We start from the raw sequence: 17110 nt of genomic DNA, 5'->3' as shown, positions 1-17110 counted from the left end.
TTGGTTGCATAGTATTTCTGGAAGATATTCCATATCTTCTTAAAAAGAGATTTTAAAAACTGCTGTTTAGTTTCTCTGCCATTTTCCTGTCCTCGCTTGTAATAAGGCCACAGTTGGCCCAGCTTTTCCTTCTCACATGCCTAACAAAGCTTTCATTATCCAACCTTATGGTGCTCACTGGTTTGTATTTGTATCCTCTTTTCCCTTTCTTAATCAGTTTCTCGGACCTGATTTGTTGGGTTCTCAATTGCACCCAATCATCTGACTTACTAGTTTTTCTGGCATCCTTATAAGGCACATCCTTTGATGCAATACAATCTTTAACTTATTTTGTTCTCCATGGTTGAATTGCCTGTTCTTTTATGTCTTAAAATAATCAATATCTGTTTGTAGACTGGGTAGTAATTCTTAAACTGAAAAATATGTTGCTGGAAAAGCGCAGCAGGTCAAGCAGCATCCAAGGAGCAGGAGAATCAACGTTTTGGGCATAAGCCCTTCTTCAGGAATGAGGAGGGTGTGCCAAGCAGGCTAAGACAAAAGGTAGGGAGGACAGACTTGGGGGAGGGGCATTGCGAATGCAATAGGTGGAAAGAGGTCAAGGTGAGGGTGATAGGCCGGAGAGGGGGTGAGGACGGAGAGGTCAGGAAGAAGATTGCAGATCAAGAAGGCGATGCTGAGTCCGAGGGTTAGGACTGAGATAAGGTAGGGCGAGGGGAAATGAGGAAGCTGGAGAAATCTGCATTCATCCCTTATGGTTGGAGGGTTCCTAGGCAGAAGATGAGGCGCTCTTCCCCCAGCAGTCGTGTTGCCACAGTCTGGCGATGGAGGAGGCCAAGGGCCTGCATGTCCTTGGCGGAGTGGGAGGGGGAGTTAAAGTGTTCAGCCACGGGGTGGTTAGGTTGGTTGGTCCGGGTGTCCCAGAGTTGTTCTCTGAAACGTTCCGCAAGTAGGCGGCCTGTCTCCCCAATGTAGAAGAGGCCACATCGGGTGCAGCGGATGCAGTAAATGATGTGTGTGGAGGTGCAGGTGAATTTGTGACGGATATGGAAGGATCCCTTGGGGCCATGGAGGGAAGTGAGGTGGGGGAGGTGTGGGCGCAAGTTTGGCATTTCTTGCGGTTGCAGGGGAAGGTGCCGGGATTGGAGGTTGGGTTGGTGGGGGGTGTGGACCTGATGAGGGAGTGGGGAGTGGTCTTTCCGGAACGCTGATAGGGGAGGGGAGGGAAATATATCCACGGTGGTGGGGTCTGTTTGGAGGGTGGGGGAAATGACGAAGGATGATATGATGTATCTGGAGGTTGGTGGGGTGGAAAGTGAGGACCAGTGGGGTTCTGTCCTGGTGGCGATTGGAGGGGTGGGGTTCAAGGGCAAAGGAGCGGGAAGTGGAGAAAATGTGGTGGAGAGTGTCGTTGACCACGTCTGAGGGGAAATTGCGGTCTTTGAAGAAGGAGGCCATCTGGGTTGTTCGGTATTGGAATTGGTCTTCCTGGGAGCAGAGGCGAAGGATTTGGGAATATGGGATGGCGTTTTTACAGGGGACAGGGTGGGAGGAGGTGTAATCTAGGTAGCTGTGGGAGACGATCGGTTTATAGTGAATGTCCGTGTTGAGTCGGTCGCCCGAGATAGAAATGGAGAGGTCTGGGGGGGGGGAGTTGAGATGATCCAGGTAAATTTGAGGTCGGGGTGGAAGGTGTTAGTAAAGTGGATGAACTGTTCAACTTCCTCATGGGAGCACAAGGTAGCGCTGATACAGTCATCGATGTAATGGAGGAAAAGGTGGGGGTGGTGCCAGTATAGCTGCGGAAAATGGACTGTTCCACATATCCGACGAAGAGGCAGGCATAGCTGGGGCCCATGCGGGTGCCCATGGCTACTCCTTTGGTTTGGAGGAAGTGGGAGGATTAGAAAGAGAAGTAGTTCAGAGTGAGGACCAGTTCAGTCAGTCGAAGGAGGGTGTCAGTGGAAGGGTACTGGTTGGTACGGTGGGGAAGGAAGAAGCGTAAGGCTTTGAGGCCTTCATGATGGGGGATGGAGGTGTATAGGGACTGGATGTCTATGGTGAAGATAAGGCTTTGGTGGCCGGGGAAGCGAAAATCATGGAGGAGGTGGAGGGCGTGGGTGGTGTCCCAAATGTAGGTGAGGAATTCTTGGACTAAGGGGACCCCGACACAGTCCTGACCAATTCCAATACCGCACAAGCCAGATGGTCTCCTCCTTCAAAGACCACAATTTCCCCTTAGACGTGGTTGACGATGCTCTCTATGGCGTCTCCTCCACTTACTGCTCCTCCGCCCTTGAACCCCACCCCTCCAATCGCCACCAGGACAGAACCCCACTGGTCCTCACCTACCACCCCACCAACCTCCAGATACATCGTATCATCCTTCGTCATTTCTGCCACCTCCAAACAGACTCCACCACCAGGGATATATTTCCCTCCCCTCCCCTATCAGCGTTCTGGAAAGACCACTCCCTCCGCGACTCCCTCGTCAGGTCTACACCCCCCACCAACCGAACCTCCACTCCCGGTACCTTCCTATGCAACCACAAGAAATGCCAAACTTGCGCCCACACCTCCCCCCTCACTTCCCTCCATAGCCCCAAGGGATCCTTCCATATCCGTCACAAATTCACCTGCACCTCCACACACATCATTTACTGCATCTGCTGCACCCGATGTGGCCTCCTCTACATTGGGGAGACAGGCCACCTACTTGCAGAACATTTCAGAGAACAACTCTGGGACACCCGGACCAACCAACCCAACCGCCCTGTGGCTGAACACTTTAACTCCCCCTTCCACTCCGCCAAGGACATGCAGGTCCTTGGCCTCCTCCATCGCCAGAAGAGCACCTCATCTTCCGCATAGGAACCTCTAACCACAAGGGATGAATGCAGATTTCTCCAGTTTCCTCATTTCCCCTCTCCCCCACCTTATCTCAGTCCCAACCCAGGACTCAGCACCGCTTTCTTGACCTGCAATCTTCTTCCTGACCCCTTTTTCCCTCCCCCACTACCCCTCTCCAGCCTAATACCCTCACCTATCGCATTCGCAATGCCCCTCCCCTAAGTCCCTCCTCCCTACCTTTTATCTTAGTCTGCTTGGCACACCCTCCTCATTCCTGAAGAAGGGCTTATGCTCAAAACGTCGATTCTCCTGCTCCTTGGATGCTGCCTGACCTGTTGCGCTTTTCCAGCAACACATTTTTCAGCTCTGATCTCCAGTATCTGCAGTCCTCACTTTCTCCTAGTAATTCTTAAACATTAACCATTACTGCCTAATCTTTTGATGTATTTTTCCAATCTACCATAACCAACTCGCCTCTTATACTTCCTTCATTTCTTTCATCAGATAAAAGACCCTAGTTCAGAATGAACAATATTGTATTCAAACTTATTATGAAATTCTATAATATTATGGTCACTGTTTTCCAGAGGCTCCTTTACAGAAAAGTTCTTAATTAGCCCTTTCAAGTTACACAACACAAATCCAGAATACCCTGATCCCTTTTGGGCTCCTCAACATATACTGTTACCCATCCCCTATACACTCCATGAATTCATCCTCCACTGTGTTGGCACTGATTGGTTAACCCAGTCGACATGTATTTAAATTGAAGTTGCCCATTAACTACTGTATTACCAACATTACATGCATCTCTGACTTCCTGATTTATACCATGCTTACAATTGCCTCCACAGTTTAGTGACCTATAAATGCCAAATATCCTTAGATGATGAGTGCCCAGTCATGGTCAGTTTGCATCCATGTCTCCATGATGGCAGTTAAATTATATTCATTTATCTCAATTTGTCCATTCAAGTTGTCAATCATTTTATGAAAGCACACGCATTCAGAAACAGTGGCTTTACTTTTGCCTTTTTAAGATTAGATTAGATTTACAGTGTGGAAACAGGCCCTTCGGCCCAACAAGTCCACACCGACCCGCCGAAGCGAAACCCACCCGTACCCCTACATTTACCCCTTACCTAACACTATGGGCAATTTAGCATGGCCAATTCACCTGACCCGCACATCTTTGGAGTGTGGGAGGAAACCGGAGCACCCGGAGAAAACCCACGCTGACACGGGGAGAACGTGCAAACTCCACACAGCCAGTCGCCTGAGTCAGGAATTGAACCCGGGTCTCAGGCGCTGTGAGGCAGCAGTGCTAACCACTGTGCCACCGTGCCGCCCACTTTATTCTTATCCTATTTGATGCTTCCCTTTGCTTTGACTGTCTTTTATTTTTGCTTTCTACTTTACTTCTACCAGTGATGATTCACAGCCAGTAAGAGAGTGAAAGGTCAATCCCCATCTTTTGTGGGGAAATGATTGCCCCATATTTTCTGGACAGGAGTCTCGTAAGTACAGCCTGGAACATTATACTGTGTGATGTAGGATGATCACTGAACGCTGCAGCTGGAATTTCCTTAAAAGCAATGCCCCAGGTGATTACACCTTGTGATGCCTTGAAAACGTACTGTCGTGTGCAGAAGTCAAACTTTGATTAAAAAATAAAGAAATACATCAAATATTGTTTATTTCATATTTACTTCTGAATTGCACCATCAATTAACTTATCTATCACTAAACTTTTGTTTCAATATAATGTCATATTTTTGTGTGAATTCTTCTTTAATTTAGCACCTAGCTGCCCAGCAAGCATATGAGAAAGAGATTTCCTGTATATCTAAAAGCATGAGCAAACTGGAGGAAGAGTTGCGGCAGACGCAGGCTGAGAAATGTCATGTTTTAGGGGACCTGACTTCACTCCGAGAACTGTGTGCCCAACTGGATTCGAATAAGGAATTGTTATCACGGCAACTTACTTCTAAGAATATGGAACATGAAAGGGTATGGTTAGATGAAATATTGTCTATGCTTGATTTAAAACAACATTTTTGCAATGTTTGATTAATATGAAGAAAGAACTATCTACATAATCATTAGAAATTGTAAGTTTGTGTTTCCACTTTTGTAGACCACTTCCTAAATATTGACTTTAATTTTGATTGCAAGAATGCAAATGTAGATGACGACATTTTATTTCTTTGATTTTGGAACAGTCGATCAAGAGCACATTACAAAACAAGTCAGCTTCACAATTATCTTTTTAAATTATACATTCGCTCGACAGATTTAATATCATTACCAGAGCCGCCTTCATATATTGGATGTTTGCTGTTATTTATGTGTGGTATTCCTAGAGAACGTTTAACAGGATGAATTGTGAAGATTTTATAGTAATTTTACGCCATGTTATCCTTTACAGTAATGTGGCGGTGCTGGAGTTGGTCTGGGATGGACAAAGTCAGAAATCGCATAACCAGCAGGTTATTGCTCAACAGGTTTGTTTGAAATCACAAGCTTTCCGAACGTAGTTCCTTGGTCAGGGGATCTTCACCTGACAACGTGGTTCTGCTTCGGAAACTTGTGATTTAAAATAAACCTATTAGTCTATATCCTGGTGTTCTGTGACTTCTGACTTTATCCTTTATAGTAAGATAGGATTGAATTGTGAGACTTTCACAGATCATCCTGTAAATGATAGCTATCATGGAGCTGTAAGTGACTATTATTCCTTATAGGGTATAACATTCTTCACACTTGATTTACCTGATCCTGAACAGAATAAATATTTCCACAGTTAGCTGGTGTGTTAACATTAGATTCAGATACATTCATTTCAAAGACTTAAGTGTATACTCGAAGGTGATGTTCCAATGTAGTATTGAACAATTTTGAACTATTAGAGGATCTGTCTTTCAACATCTAGATAGCTGCTTTCAAATGAATGTAAAAGCTCCCCTGATAGTTTCTGGAAAGGAACAAGGGAGTTACTCTTTGTGTCCTAACCATTTTTAAAAATTCTTTCAATTAACATCACAAAATAGATTATCCAGTTGTTATGTTCTTTCTGGTTGTGGGAGTTTGATTGTGCAAATGGACTGATGTTTCCCATTTTATAACAGTAACAATGCTACAAAAAATACTGTTTCCTTTGAAGTGATTTAGCAGGGTAGGGCACTATACAAATTTAAATTTTTGTTCAAAACCCAGGCTTTTTTAAAAATTCATTCATGTGACACGGGTGTCACTGACTGACCAGCATTTATTGTCCATCTCTGGTCGCCCTTTGAGAAGGTTGGTGGTGAGCTGTCTTCTTGAACTGCAGTTCAAGGTAGGTAGGGCTTAAATGTCCCTTGGGAGGCAATTCCAAAATTCTGACCCAGTGACAGTGAAGGAACAGCGATATATTTTCATGTCAGGATGATAAGTGGCTTGGACGGGAATTTGTTGTGGTGGTGTTACCATGTACCTGCTGTCTGGGTCTTTCCAGATAGAAAAGGCCATGGATTTGGAAATTGCTGTCTAAGGATCTTTGGTGAATTTCTGCTGTGCATCTTAAAGTGCATATTGCAGCTATTGAGCGTCGGTTGTGGAGGGAGTGGATGCTTGTGGATGTGGTGCCAATCAAGCGGGCTGTTTTGGCCTGGATGGTTTGAGTGTTATTGGGGGTTGCAGTCATCCAGCCTTGCAAATGATGGACAGACTTTGGCTAGTCAGGAAGTGAGTTACTTGCCACAGTATTCCTAGCCTCTGACCCCTACTTTTGTAGCCACTATATTTATATGGTACATTGAGTTTGAGTCTCTGGTCAATGATAACTCCCAGAAATTTGATGATGAGGGATTCAGTGAAGGTTGAATGTCACCACTGAATGTCAAGAGGTAGTAGTAGTTTGGCTTTTATTGGAGATGGCCAATGTCGAGTATTTATGTGGCACAAATATTATTTGCTATTTGTCAGCCCAAGCCAATGTGGACTGCTTCAATATCTGAGGAGTTGCAAATAGTGCTGAATGTTGTGCAATCATCTGCAAACATCCCCACTTCTGATATCATGATGGAGAGAAAGTCATGGATGAAGCAGCTGAAGGTCGTTGGACTTAGGGCACTATCTTAAAGAACTTAGGCAAAGAATGTCCAGAAGCTGAGATGACTGGCCTCCAGCAGTTACTAACATCTTGCTATGTGCCAGTTATGACTCCAGCCAGTAGCAAATTTGCACCTGATTTCCACTGATTCCTGTGCATTGTTACATAATGAAATTTTTCCTTACAATTCCCCATATATCTTCCCATACCTCCGATAAAATATCCACTCCTAGCTCTCGATTCCACATTCCCCAAGGCGCAACCTTTCTGTAAATGATACAAAGTACTGACTGAAGGAGCACCCGTACCTGGAGTACTCTTTTCTCCCTTATCTGAAAGTACTAGAAAAGGTCCCTATTAGACGATCCATATTTCTGACTTAACTGGCTAAATGACATCAAGACCTCCCCCTCGAACAAATCTCCCAGGCATGAGATTCCCTTATTCTCCCGTAACTTAAAGCCAGGGTCCATTGCCCCAGGTTTAAATCCTTGGGCTCCCACCAACGGGGTAAACAGCGAGGTCTTAGACCAAATGCCCTCATCTTGCCTCATTATCCTCCAGGTTTTCACCATGTATAAAGTAATTGGATTCTTACACTGCTCAGTCACAGGTTTCATCTTATCTATAAGATATTGGGGTACAACAGGCAAGGAAGAACGTGCATTTTAATCAGGGCTATTTGGCCCAACCATGATATCTGTAACCCCTTCCACCACTGCAAATCCTGTTTTATCCTTCCAGTAGTTGTACATATTTAGCTTTATACAGCTGGTGGAATGCAGGGGTAATAAAAATTCCCAACTACAAAAAACCTTTTGACAACCATCTAAATGAGAATTGCATTCCATCCTTCAGATCAGGCACCTCCACTAATCCCCCCACCGGCATGGCTTCCGATTTTGTAAAATTAATCCTGTAGCCCGAGAAATTGCCAAATAAATTAATTGTTTGAGTCAATCGAGGAACAGACTTCTCCAGATTGACCAAGAACAAAAGGACATTGTCAGCATGTGGGTGATCTTATACTCCCCCAGATGAGGGTAATTTAGTTGAAGTTTAATTTTAATTTGTTCCTGGGATATGGGCATGAATGTCAAGGTCAGAATTTATTATCCATCCCTAAATGCCCAGAGGGCAGTTGAGAGTCAACTACATTGCTGTGCGACTGGAGTGACATATAATTCAGACCAGGTAAGGACAGCAGATTTTCTTCCCTAAAAGACATTAGTCATCCAGATGGGTTTTAATGACAATCTACAGTGCTGACACGGTCCCCATTAGACCACCTTTTTAAATTCCAGTTTTGTTTTATTGAATTTAAATTTCACTATCCACTATGATGGAGTTTGAATCCATGTCCCCAAAATCTCTTTTACTTGTCCAGTGATATAACCACTACACTACTGCCTCCCTCAAACTGCCCATATAGACTTTCAAAAGGCAGTTAATGAAGTACAACTTTGTTAACAAAAGTAAAATCAATGGGATTACAAGAAGTGGGGCTATAATTAGAGAGTAGTAGTGAACAGTTGATTCTCAGAATAGAATTTGCTCTCCAGCCATATTCCTCCAATGTCAGTAATGGCACCACTATTCTTTTATGATATATTAATGACCTAAGTAGAGTTACCGCTAATTTTTTGTCTTCTGCATGGAACTCCAAGGTCCATGCACAACAGTGACTTCTGGAACCAGACCCTTGAGGATGTCCAGCAGTGATGTCCTGGGGTGAGAGTTTTCTTTGATTCACGTTGATTTTAATTTTATTAGGGCTCCTTGATACCCCACTTAATCAACTGCAGCCTTGTTGTGAAGGTCATTCATTTTTGCCTCACCTCGAGAGTTCAGCTCTTTTGTCCATTTTCATACTTAGAGCATAATGAGGTCAGGAACTGAAAGACCAAATTGGGTATCAGTGATTGATCAATTCTGCATGATAGCACTGTCAGTTATACCTGTCATCACTCTGCTGATGTTTTAAGGTAAACAAATAGGACTTTAATTGACCAGATCTGATTTGTCTTGCATTTTGGGTACAACTTATAATTGGGCAATTTTCCATATTGCTGAATGAATGCTGAAGAAATGTCATGGGACTCAAAACATTTGCTCTGTTGCTTTCTGCACAGACATTGCTGGACCTGCTGAGTTTCTCCAGAAGTAAACTTTCTGTTTATTTAGGATCTCATTCTGCTTTGTTCTTGAATTACTTTAGCAATATTCATGGAGTACATGTGGCACCAATTTTTCCTACTAATGTGTAGTACCTCATACCTTGTTGGCATAACTTATATCTGCTTTGGCAAAATATAGAATGCAAGAAATCTCAAATAAAAACAGAAAGTGATGGAAACTCTTAGTACGTTAGGCAGAATATGTAGAGAATGAAACCCTGTAAACATTTCAAATCAATGACATTGAAATAAAAAACTGAAATTAAAAAGCAGCAAAATCCAAAAGCAACGAGACTGTTTGAAAGAAAAAAAAATAGAAATGCTATGCAAGGGTGAAAAGGAAGACAATAAACTGACAAAAGGGATAGTGGTATAAGGAGATGACACAAAAGATGTAACATGGGGCTTGTAAATAGTGCAACGATACTATGACTTTAAGAGGCATATTTTGTCCTAGTTTTTTTTTCAGAAGAGAGGTTGTGACAGAGGTGGCTAGCAGTCAACTCCAAAGCCCACAAAGTAAACAGCTTGTGAGGCGTTGGATTTTTATTAAAGTTGGAACATTAGAAGCAGCCTGAATGGGTGGGGTCAAGTTCCCACAGAGCCAGAATTTTTAGTTCCTCAGTAGTAGTTGCTGGGGTCTTGAAGCTGGGTTTGGAAGCTGCAGTACATTTCTCCATGCTACTCTCTTTCTGTTTTTTCTTCCTGGACTGAAGAATTGCATATGAGACCATCTATTTAACTGAATTTGCTTTTGTCAAGTGTGTGTTTATAGGATGTTAATATTGGAAAAGTTACTTTTTTGTAGGTTAATAATCTGTTACTCTACCAAGTTTCCAATAGAGTTAAGTTATTCCGGTTGCTTCTGACTTTTGTTATATTTTCACTGTGGGCGGCACGGTGGCACAGTGGTTAGCACTGCTGTCTCACAGCGCCTGAGACCCGGGTTCAATTCCCGACTCAGGCGACTGACTGTGTGGAGTTTGCACGTTCTCCCCATGTCTGCGTGGGTTTCCTCCGGGTGCTCCGGTTTCCTCCCACAGTCCAAAGATGTGCGGGTCAGGTGAATTGGCCATGCTAAATTGCCTGTAGTGTTAGGTAAGGGGTAAATGTAGGGGTATGGGTGGGTTGCACTTCGGCGGGTCGGTGTGAACTTGTTGGGCCGAAGGGCCTGTCTCCACACTGTAAGTAATCTAATCTAAAGTGTGTTTTGCTTCAAGACTGGTTGCTTGACCAATCAAATTACATCCGGAATGCAACACGTGGCATTTGCCTTTAAAATAGGAAAGTTAGGGTCTAGGCTATCTTCTGTTTATATTTTAAGGGTATTTGGCCCCATAATAATAGAAATAGCCAAGTCATCACCAACCACTGCCACTGAAAAATGTTGGGACCAGTTATGACTTGCAAGTTTTTTAAGTAAAGTGTTGTGAAAGATTGTAAATCTCTCAATCAAAACCTGCTCTTGAACTTAGAATGAACTTAATTGGAACAGTAAAAATTGATTTGTTTATTTAACCTTCCCTTTATAAGTCAAAATTTGATAACTGGCACATGTTTTGAATCTGCTTAAAAACTGTTCCTTGTATCTATCTAGACCTTAAGTGAACTGGAAGATTCGAAGTCTGAAATTGAACTTTTAAAGAAACAGATGTGTACTGAACGGGTGACAGTAAAGAACCTTGAGACATTGTTGACATCATCTCGAGAAAAGGAATTTCAGTGTCACCTGTCAAAGAATGAAAAAGAATCCGAAATACAACTTCTTGGGGACAAGCTGACTCTAGCAGAGAGCAAAGTGTGAGTGGCAATTATTTATTAATTTTAGCATTTGCTTTTTCAGTGTTCCTTTCTAAATATAGAAACTATCGCAAAAGAATCCTGAGTATTCCTCAGAATTAAGCCTGTTGTGGTTACAAACTTGTGAGCAACTGGCAAAATTAGGATACTCAGCCCTTCAAACCTGCTCCAAAGATGTACAGGTTAGGTAGTCTGGCCATGCAAACTTACCCATAGGTTTTTTTTTAGTTATTCATTTACAGGGCGAGGGCGTCATTGGCTAGGTCAGTATTTATTACCCATTGCTAATTGCCCAGAGGGCAGTTAAGCGTCAACCACATTGTGGGTCTAGAGTCACATGTGGGCCAGACCAGATGGGTTTTTCTAAGAATCGATTCATGCTCATTATTGGACTCTTAATTCCAGATGTTTATTCAATTCAAATTCCATCATCTACTGTGGCAGAATTTGAACCTGCGTCCCCAGAACAAAACCTGGGACTCTAGATTAACAGTCCAGCGATAATACCACTGCCCCAGGGATGTGCAGACTTGGCGGATTAGGTGTGGTAAAAATGCGCATGCTAGGGGTAGGTCTGGGTGGCATACTGTTCGAAGTGTCAGTGCAGACTCAATAGGCTGAATGTTCTCTTTCTGCGCTGGAGGGAAGAGCTTGTTGCTGTGTTGTACTTTCTGCATAATTTTGTATCGGGCTTTCACTAGTAAATCCTGAAAGTGACTGTATGAAGAAAGTCTGATGAATTGCTTCTAATGCAGTTATACAATCCACTTTCAATATGCCTGGGAACAGACATAGCTTGTGAAAAATCTAGACAACTGAATCTGAAATTGTTGATGCATAACTTATATCTAATGTAACTAATAATTACTCACAGATCAAGCCAGAATAAAGAAATAATTCAGCTTCGTGCTAAGTCTTCACAACTTCAAACAGAGCTTGACCTTATCAAACGTCAGTTAACGACAGAGCGTTTTGAAAGGTAATGTTTAAAATACAAAATATATTTAACAATTAAACTACTTGAAGATCTTAAAATGCATTAACTTGTAAAGAACAGATTCTTGTGTTTTGGCTGTTATATCGACCTTTGATGATTCATTATTGGTTTGTGTCACTGGAAAATATTACTGAAAACAATCACAGTGGCTCAGTGGTTAGCACTGCTGCCTCACAGCATCTGGGACACTGTCACCCGAGATTGGAATTGGACCAATGTATAACTTGCACATTCACCCCGTATCTGTGTGGTTTTCCTCCGGGTGCTCTGGTTTCCTCCCACAGTCCAGTTATGTGCAGGTTAGGTGGATTGGCAATGCTAAGTTGTCCACAGTGTCCAGGGATGTGCAGGCTGGATGAATGCAGGGTTACAGGGATAGGGTAGAGGGAGTAGGTCTGGGTGAGATGCTTTTCAGAGGGTCACTGTGGACTTAATGAGCTGAATGGCCTGCTTCCACACTGGGTATTCTATTAGTTCTAGCTATACGTTACCATTTTTACAGAATGTTACGTTGTATTATAGTAATCATTTGCTTAACATGTACTGTTGGTTTCACAAAATGAAGTTACTGAAGTCACTAGTTTCCAGAGTACATGCTCAGAAATAAAGGATCTTTTTGTCTGAAAAACTGTTCATTGCACAGAGAGCGGGCAATTCAAGAAATGCATCGGCATGGTCTTTCTACTACCATCAGCTCCTTGTCTCCAATGAGAACCTCAATGAGCCCTGTTTCACATTCTCAGGATATGGGCTCGCCTAAAAAAGGATTAGAATGTTGCACTGACTATTAAATGACAAGTAAGTAGTTTATAAGCCCCTAAAAAAAATCTAACAGTCTAGTGGTATATGAGACATACTAGTTAATCGAACTATGCCATTGCAATTTAGTGTTATATATACTCTCTTTATGTTTTTGCACATTTATAGTAAAGTATTAAGTGTGGAAGGTTTGCACACATTTGGGTCAGAAAGCAGATATTCCTCACAACAGGGCAAAGAGTCATCGCCAGACACTACTCATTAACGTTTGTGAGAACACTGGGGTCTATACCCTGTTGAGATGCTATCCATTCCTCCTAGAATCTTCATATCTTAGCAAATTTACTTCTCGTGCTGATAGCACTGTCTAAACCAGCTAACTGAAATCTTGTCTGCCTTCATTTCCGGGACTTAAGTGCCTCATTTCTATCCAGCTATATTCTATTATAGCATTAGAATATAATCTTCTAAATCTTATCATCTGTCAGCGATATGTCTTCCAGTTTTACAGAGGAATCCTTCAGTGTTGACAAGACAAAGAATTCTTATTTGAAATCACAGTCATAGAAGACCTGTATTGCTCTTCCTAATGACCTCTACTCAATGAAACATGGGTTACTCATTTCCAGTCAGGGTTTTTGGTTTTGATAACAAAGCTGTGGTGCAGATAAGACCGGATACCTTTATGTCCCCTGTCATGACACAGAAACTGACAGCCAAATTAAATGATCCCCATCCTTGTCTTTGCAACACAGCAAAATTAAAGCATTCAATAACCATCAAAATTGCCCCAATGGTTCCAAACCCGATGTTTTGATTAACTGATACAAGGCACCGAGTTTTTATAGCTGAAACAAAATAATTAATTAATTATTAGTACAGTAGCTTTAGCTGAGCAAAGTTATATAACGAAGTAATCTAATTAGTATTTGTGACTTATTCACAATCTTTTTTGATTATAGCCCACACTCGCACATAGCCAGACACAGCTAAGGGATAAAACGAAAGAGAAAAAAGAGCCGTAACTGGCCAGATCACTTGAACAGTTTCCACGATGCATAGTATCGAATGCATGTGGGATTATATCTTGCTTGATTTCTAAAGGCACATTTCAATGTAAATAGTTTTCATTGGCTCTGAGGAATATTCATTCAATTCTTATAATTGAGTTTCTATTCTGTGAACTTGCAATAAGTTGATAAAGGAGGATAACCATGGTGTAATTAAACCTCCATCCTGTAGATTTCACAACTGTAATCCTTCTATCAAAAATATGCAGTTCAAACTTTGATTTCTCTTTGTGTTTTTTTCAACATTCATTTTGTTAGAGAATTAGCACTGACCTGTGATGGCCCCTGTTAATGTCCGAACATCTGCCAACGCTTGAGCACAATGTACCTTTAGATCCTAAATGTCTATAATATTATTTACACAAGAATCGATGTGCAGTTAACTTCCAGGCCATGTCTTATAAACAAATACCAGTTTGTTTGTTCTTGCTTTTTTTTAAAACAAATTGCTGCTCACTGTCCAAAGGTCACCTTCAACTCTCATCTCACAGTTTCAAAAATGATATTTAAAAAAAGTTGTAAATGTTCTAACATACCTCAAGAAACTATCTTGAGAGCTGTAGCCATGCAGGTATATTTTCTCCACCTGGTATGCAATTCATTTTTATTAGGCTTCTCACTTAATTAACCCTTTTCTTTCCCAGCATTCAATGGGTCTAACAGGATGCATTTTTCAGGAAACATTCAAAGTAATTCTCAGGACATTTTAAGTCTTAGTATAGTCAGTTCTTCTGCAACCCTGTGTTATAGAGAAATGGTACTTTAGAAATAGCATTTAAAGTATTAAAAGTTTTGTGCTATAGAAACAGCGTCCCCAATTTGTCAATCGCAATACAGCAAATTCACAGAGACAAAACACAGATTATAACAGAATGACTTATAGTTCAACAGTGTCATGGTGGCTGCCTCCTGGCTGACCATTATTGATCTACACAACAAGGATAACTAGAAAGGTAGGATGAAGAAACAAACCCCAGAAATGTGATATTTGCCTCTGGCTCAGTTAAACATATGTATGAAGGGTTTTAATCTCCACTCCTTGAAGGCAGCAGATACATGGGAACACCAGCACCTTCATGTTCTCGTCCAAATCAAACATAATCCTGATTTGGAGCTACATTAAGTCAATATTTTGAACTCCCCAACACCACTGTGGATGTATTGCACCACATGAGCTACAATGGCTCAAGAACGCAATTTGACACGACTTTCTCGAGCAATTAGGGATGGGCAATATTTGCCACCCTTTCCAGCAAATCCCATATCATGTGAATGAATTTTTTTTATGAGATGGGAGAAGAAACGAAGTGGGGAAGAGATACATTTATGGAGCTGGGATGGTGCATGTATATTGAAGGTCAAATGGAAGCCATTTGTTCATATATATACAAAGTTCAATAGTCTGCCTTTTCGAACACAGGTTCATACAAAGCTTTATATAATGTATAATTGTTTAATTTATGTTGTAATTAAGACTTCTATTTTTCTTTTCCCAGTTTTACAAGTTTCTTTAAGGAGTATCCATCACTAAAGCCAGTTGAACGTTTCACAAATGGATCCATAGTTCTCACCAAAACAGCGTTTGCAAAGTTGCAAGCTGAATCTTTTGCAGTATTGATTTCATCAGTTTTTGCAAAATTTTGAAATGAAGTATTCTAAGTTCAAGGCAAATTTTTTAACTACATTTCTCGTCATTGGAGTGAATTGTGATAACTCCAAGATAGATCAATGTTCTATGCACATTTGTCAGCTTGTTTAACATTTTAGTGTTATTAAAAGAACAGCATTTTTTCCAATTGTTCAGATAACATCTACCTGTGCTTAAAGTAGGTTTGAACTTCTGCATTACATTACTTATTAAAACAAAAAAGCTTGCCCAACCATATTTTTGTTCTGTGATATGTGACAGAACAGCAGCAACATTTAGGCCCTTTCTCATTTTCAAATGACTGCACAGCATTAGAGTTGGAAATTACAATTGATTAATTTTCAGTTAGTTTTTCTTAATGCCTTTATCGAACATATATTTACTTACATGAGCATACCTTTATTTCACAGGATTAAATCTACCATATTGATGTAATGAGAAGTGAACCATAAAACAATTTTTTTTCTGCTGTGGTAAAGCTGCAAGAAGATATATTAAAAAAACCAAATAGGAAAAAATAAGTGCTGGTTTATAAACTATGTGAATTAAAGTTTACTGAATTATAGTATTTGAATATGGTGTTATTAATTATATATTTTCCCATATACTTTCTTAAACAGACCCCAAGATAATGTGGCACTGAGATTTACACAATCTAATGCAATGCCCATCTTGTGCTGTATATATCTGTACAATACTGTCAATCATTATGAAGATACTTTTTATTCTGCAAAGATATTTTTGTATTGAATTAGGTTTTCAATTTTATATGCAAGATATTTATTAATGTTTGTTCTCATTAACTGTGACTAGTATTTTTGCTACCATTCCCAAAATTGTCTCATTATTAATAACTGTCACTGATGTGCCATCTCATCCTTGACCATACAGCGTAAACCAAGATTTTACCATCTTCATCTTTATTCTCTTGAGACATACCTATAGTAAAATAGGCTAACAACATGGTTAATAAATGCAAATGAGCGTCTTAGGCTGGAATTAGCAATGTTTTAACATAACTACTAAGAAATCAGTATTGATTTCTTGAGTGTAGTTCATAAATATATGCAATAATTATTAAATAGCAACTTTACATTTTGATCAAGTATATTTTGCTTAGATTTCTTTATGCCATCGAAATTCCACTGGGATAAAATAAGTGAAATAAGTTACTGATTTAAAATGTAATGGTTTCCCCATTAAAATCAAATCTTATATTCACATTATTATCCAATTAGATATTCCAGTTCTGTAGTTCTAATGTCATATAACATAGCTGCCTCAAATGTTTACAGCTGTTGATGTCATTGCAAAGTGAAGGTTCACCTTTAGGTGGACATTTGTTTTTATGATGCATACCTGTAAGACTGACTTAGTATTCCAAATTTTGAACTGCATTAAATTATCTTCAATTTATCTTTATTATTTAAATGATTTTAGGTTTGGTTATATTTTTGTTTTAATACTGAATAGATGCCAACTTTTGGAGTTTTTTTTGCCAAATGTATTTAATTCAGCATGTATTTATAAAATCTTTAATAAACTTTAATAAAAATGGCGATTATTATACTGTTTGAGTGAGTCAGTCTTTGTTTCTGATTTAGAGTATAAGACGCAGGAACACATGTAAGCCATTAACCCATTGAGTCTCCTCCAACATTCAATGAGATTATGTCTTATTAGATGATCCTTAACTCTACTGCTTTTTCTCCATAATCC

General features: G+C 40.6%; 1 protein-coding gene across 4 annotated transcripts in view; it reads left to right on the top strand.

Moving 5' to 3' along the window:
* cep135 (centrosomal protein 135) overlaps positions 1 to 16873 on the top strand; it is a 137223-nt gene extending 120350 nt beyond the window's left edge. For 3 of the 4 annotated variants that reach the window (XM_060830698.1, XM_060830712.1, XM_060830692.1), the window contains 5 exons: positions 4648 to 4857; positions 10715 to 10917; positions 11792 to 11896; positions 12558 to 12712; positions 15240 to 15322. In XM_060830698.1, coding sequence (XP_060686681.1) covers positions 4648 to 4857; positions 10715 to 10917; positions 11792 to 11896; positions 12558 to 12705 — 666 coding nt within the window. In that variant the 3' untranslated portion in view covers positions 12706 to 12712; positions 15240 to 15322. Of the gene's footprint in view, positions 1 to 4647; positions 4858 to 10714; positions 10918 to 11791; positions 11897 to 12557; positions 12713 to 15239 lie in introns of all 4 variants that reach the window. The other variant, XM_060830705.1, reaches the window with a different exon arrangement.
* The last annotated feature ends 237 nt before the right edge of the window (positions 16874 to 17110 follow it).

Source organism: Hemiscyllium ocellatum, chromosome 1 (genome assembly GCF_020745735.1).
Source record: "Hemiscyllium ocellatum isolate sHemOce1 chromosome 1, sHemOce1.pat.X.cur, whole genome shotgun sequence".
Classification (NCBI taxonomy): Eukaryota; Metazoa; Chordata; class Chondrichthyes; order Orectolobiformes; family Hemiscylliidae; genus Hemiscyllium; species Hemiscyllium ocellatum.
Note: the sequence above shows the minus strand (reverse complement) of the source record. Positions and strands in the feature narration are given on the sequence as shown.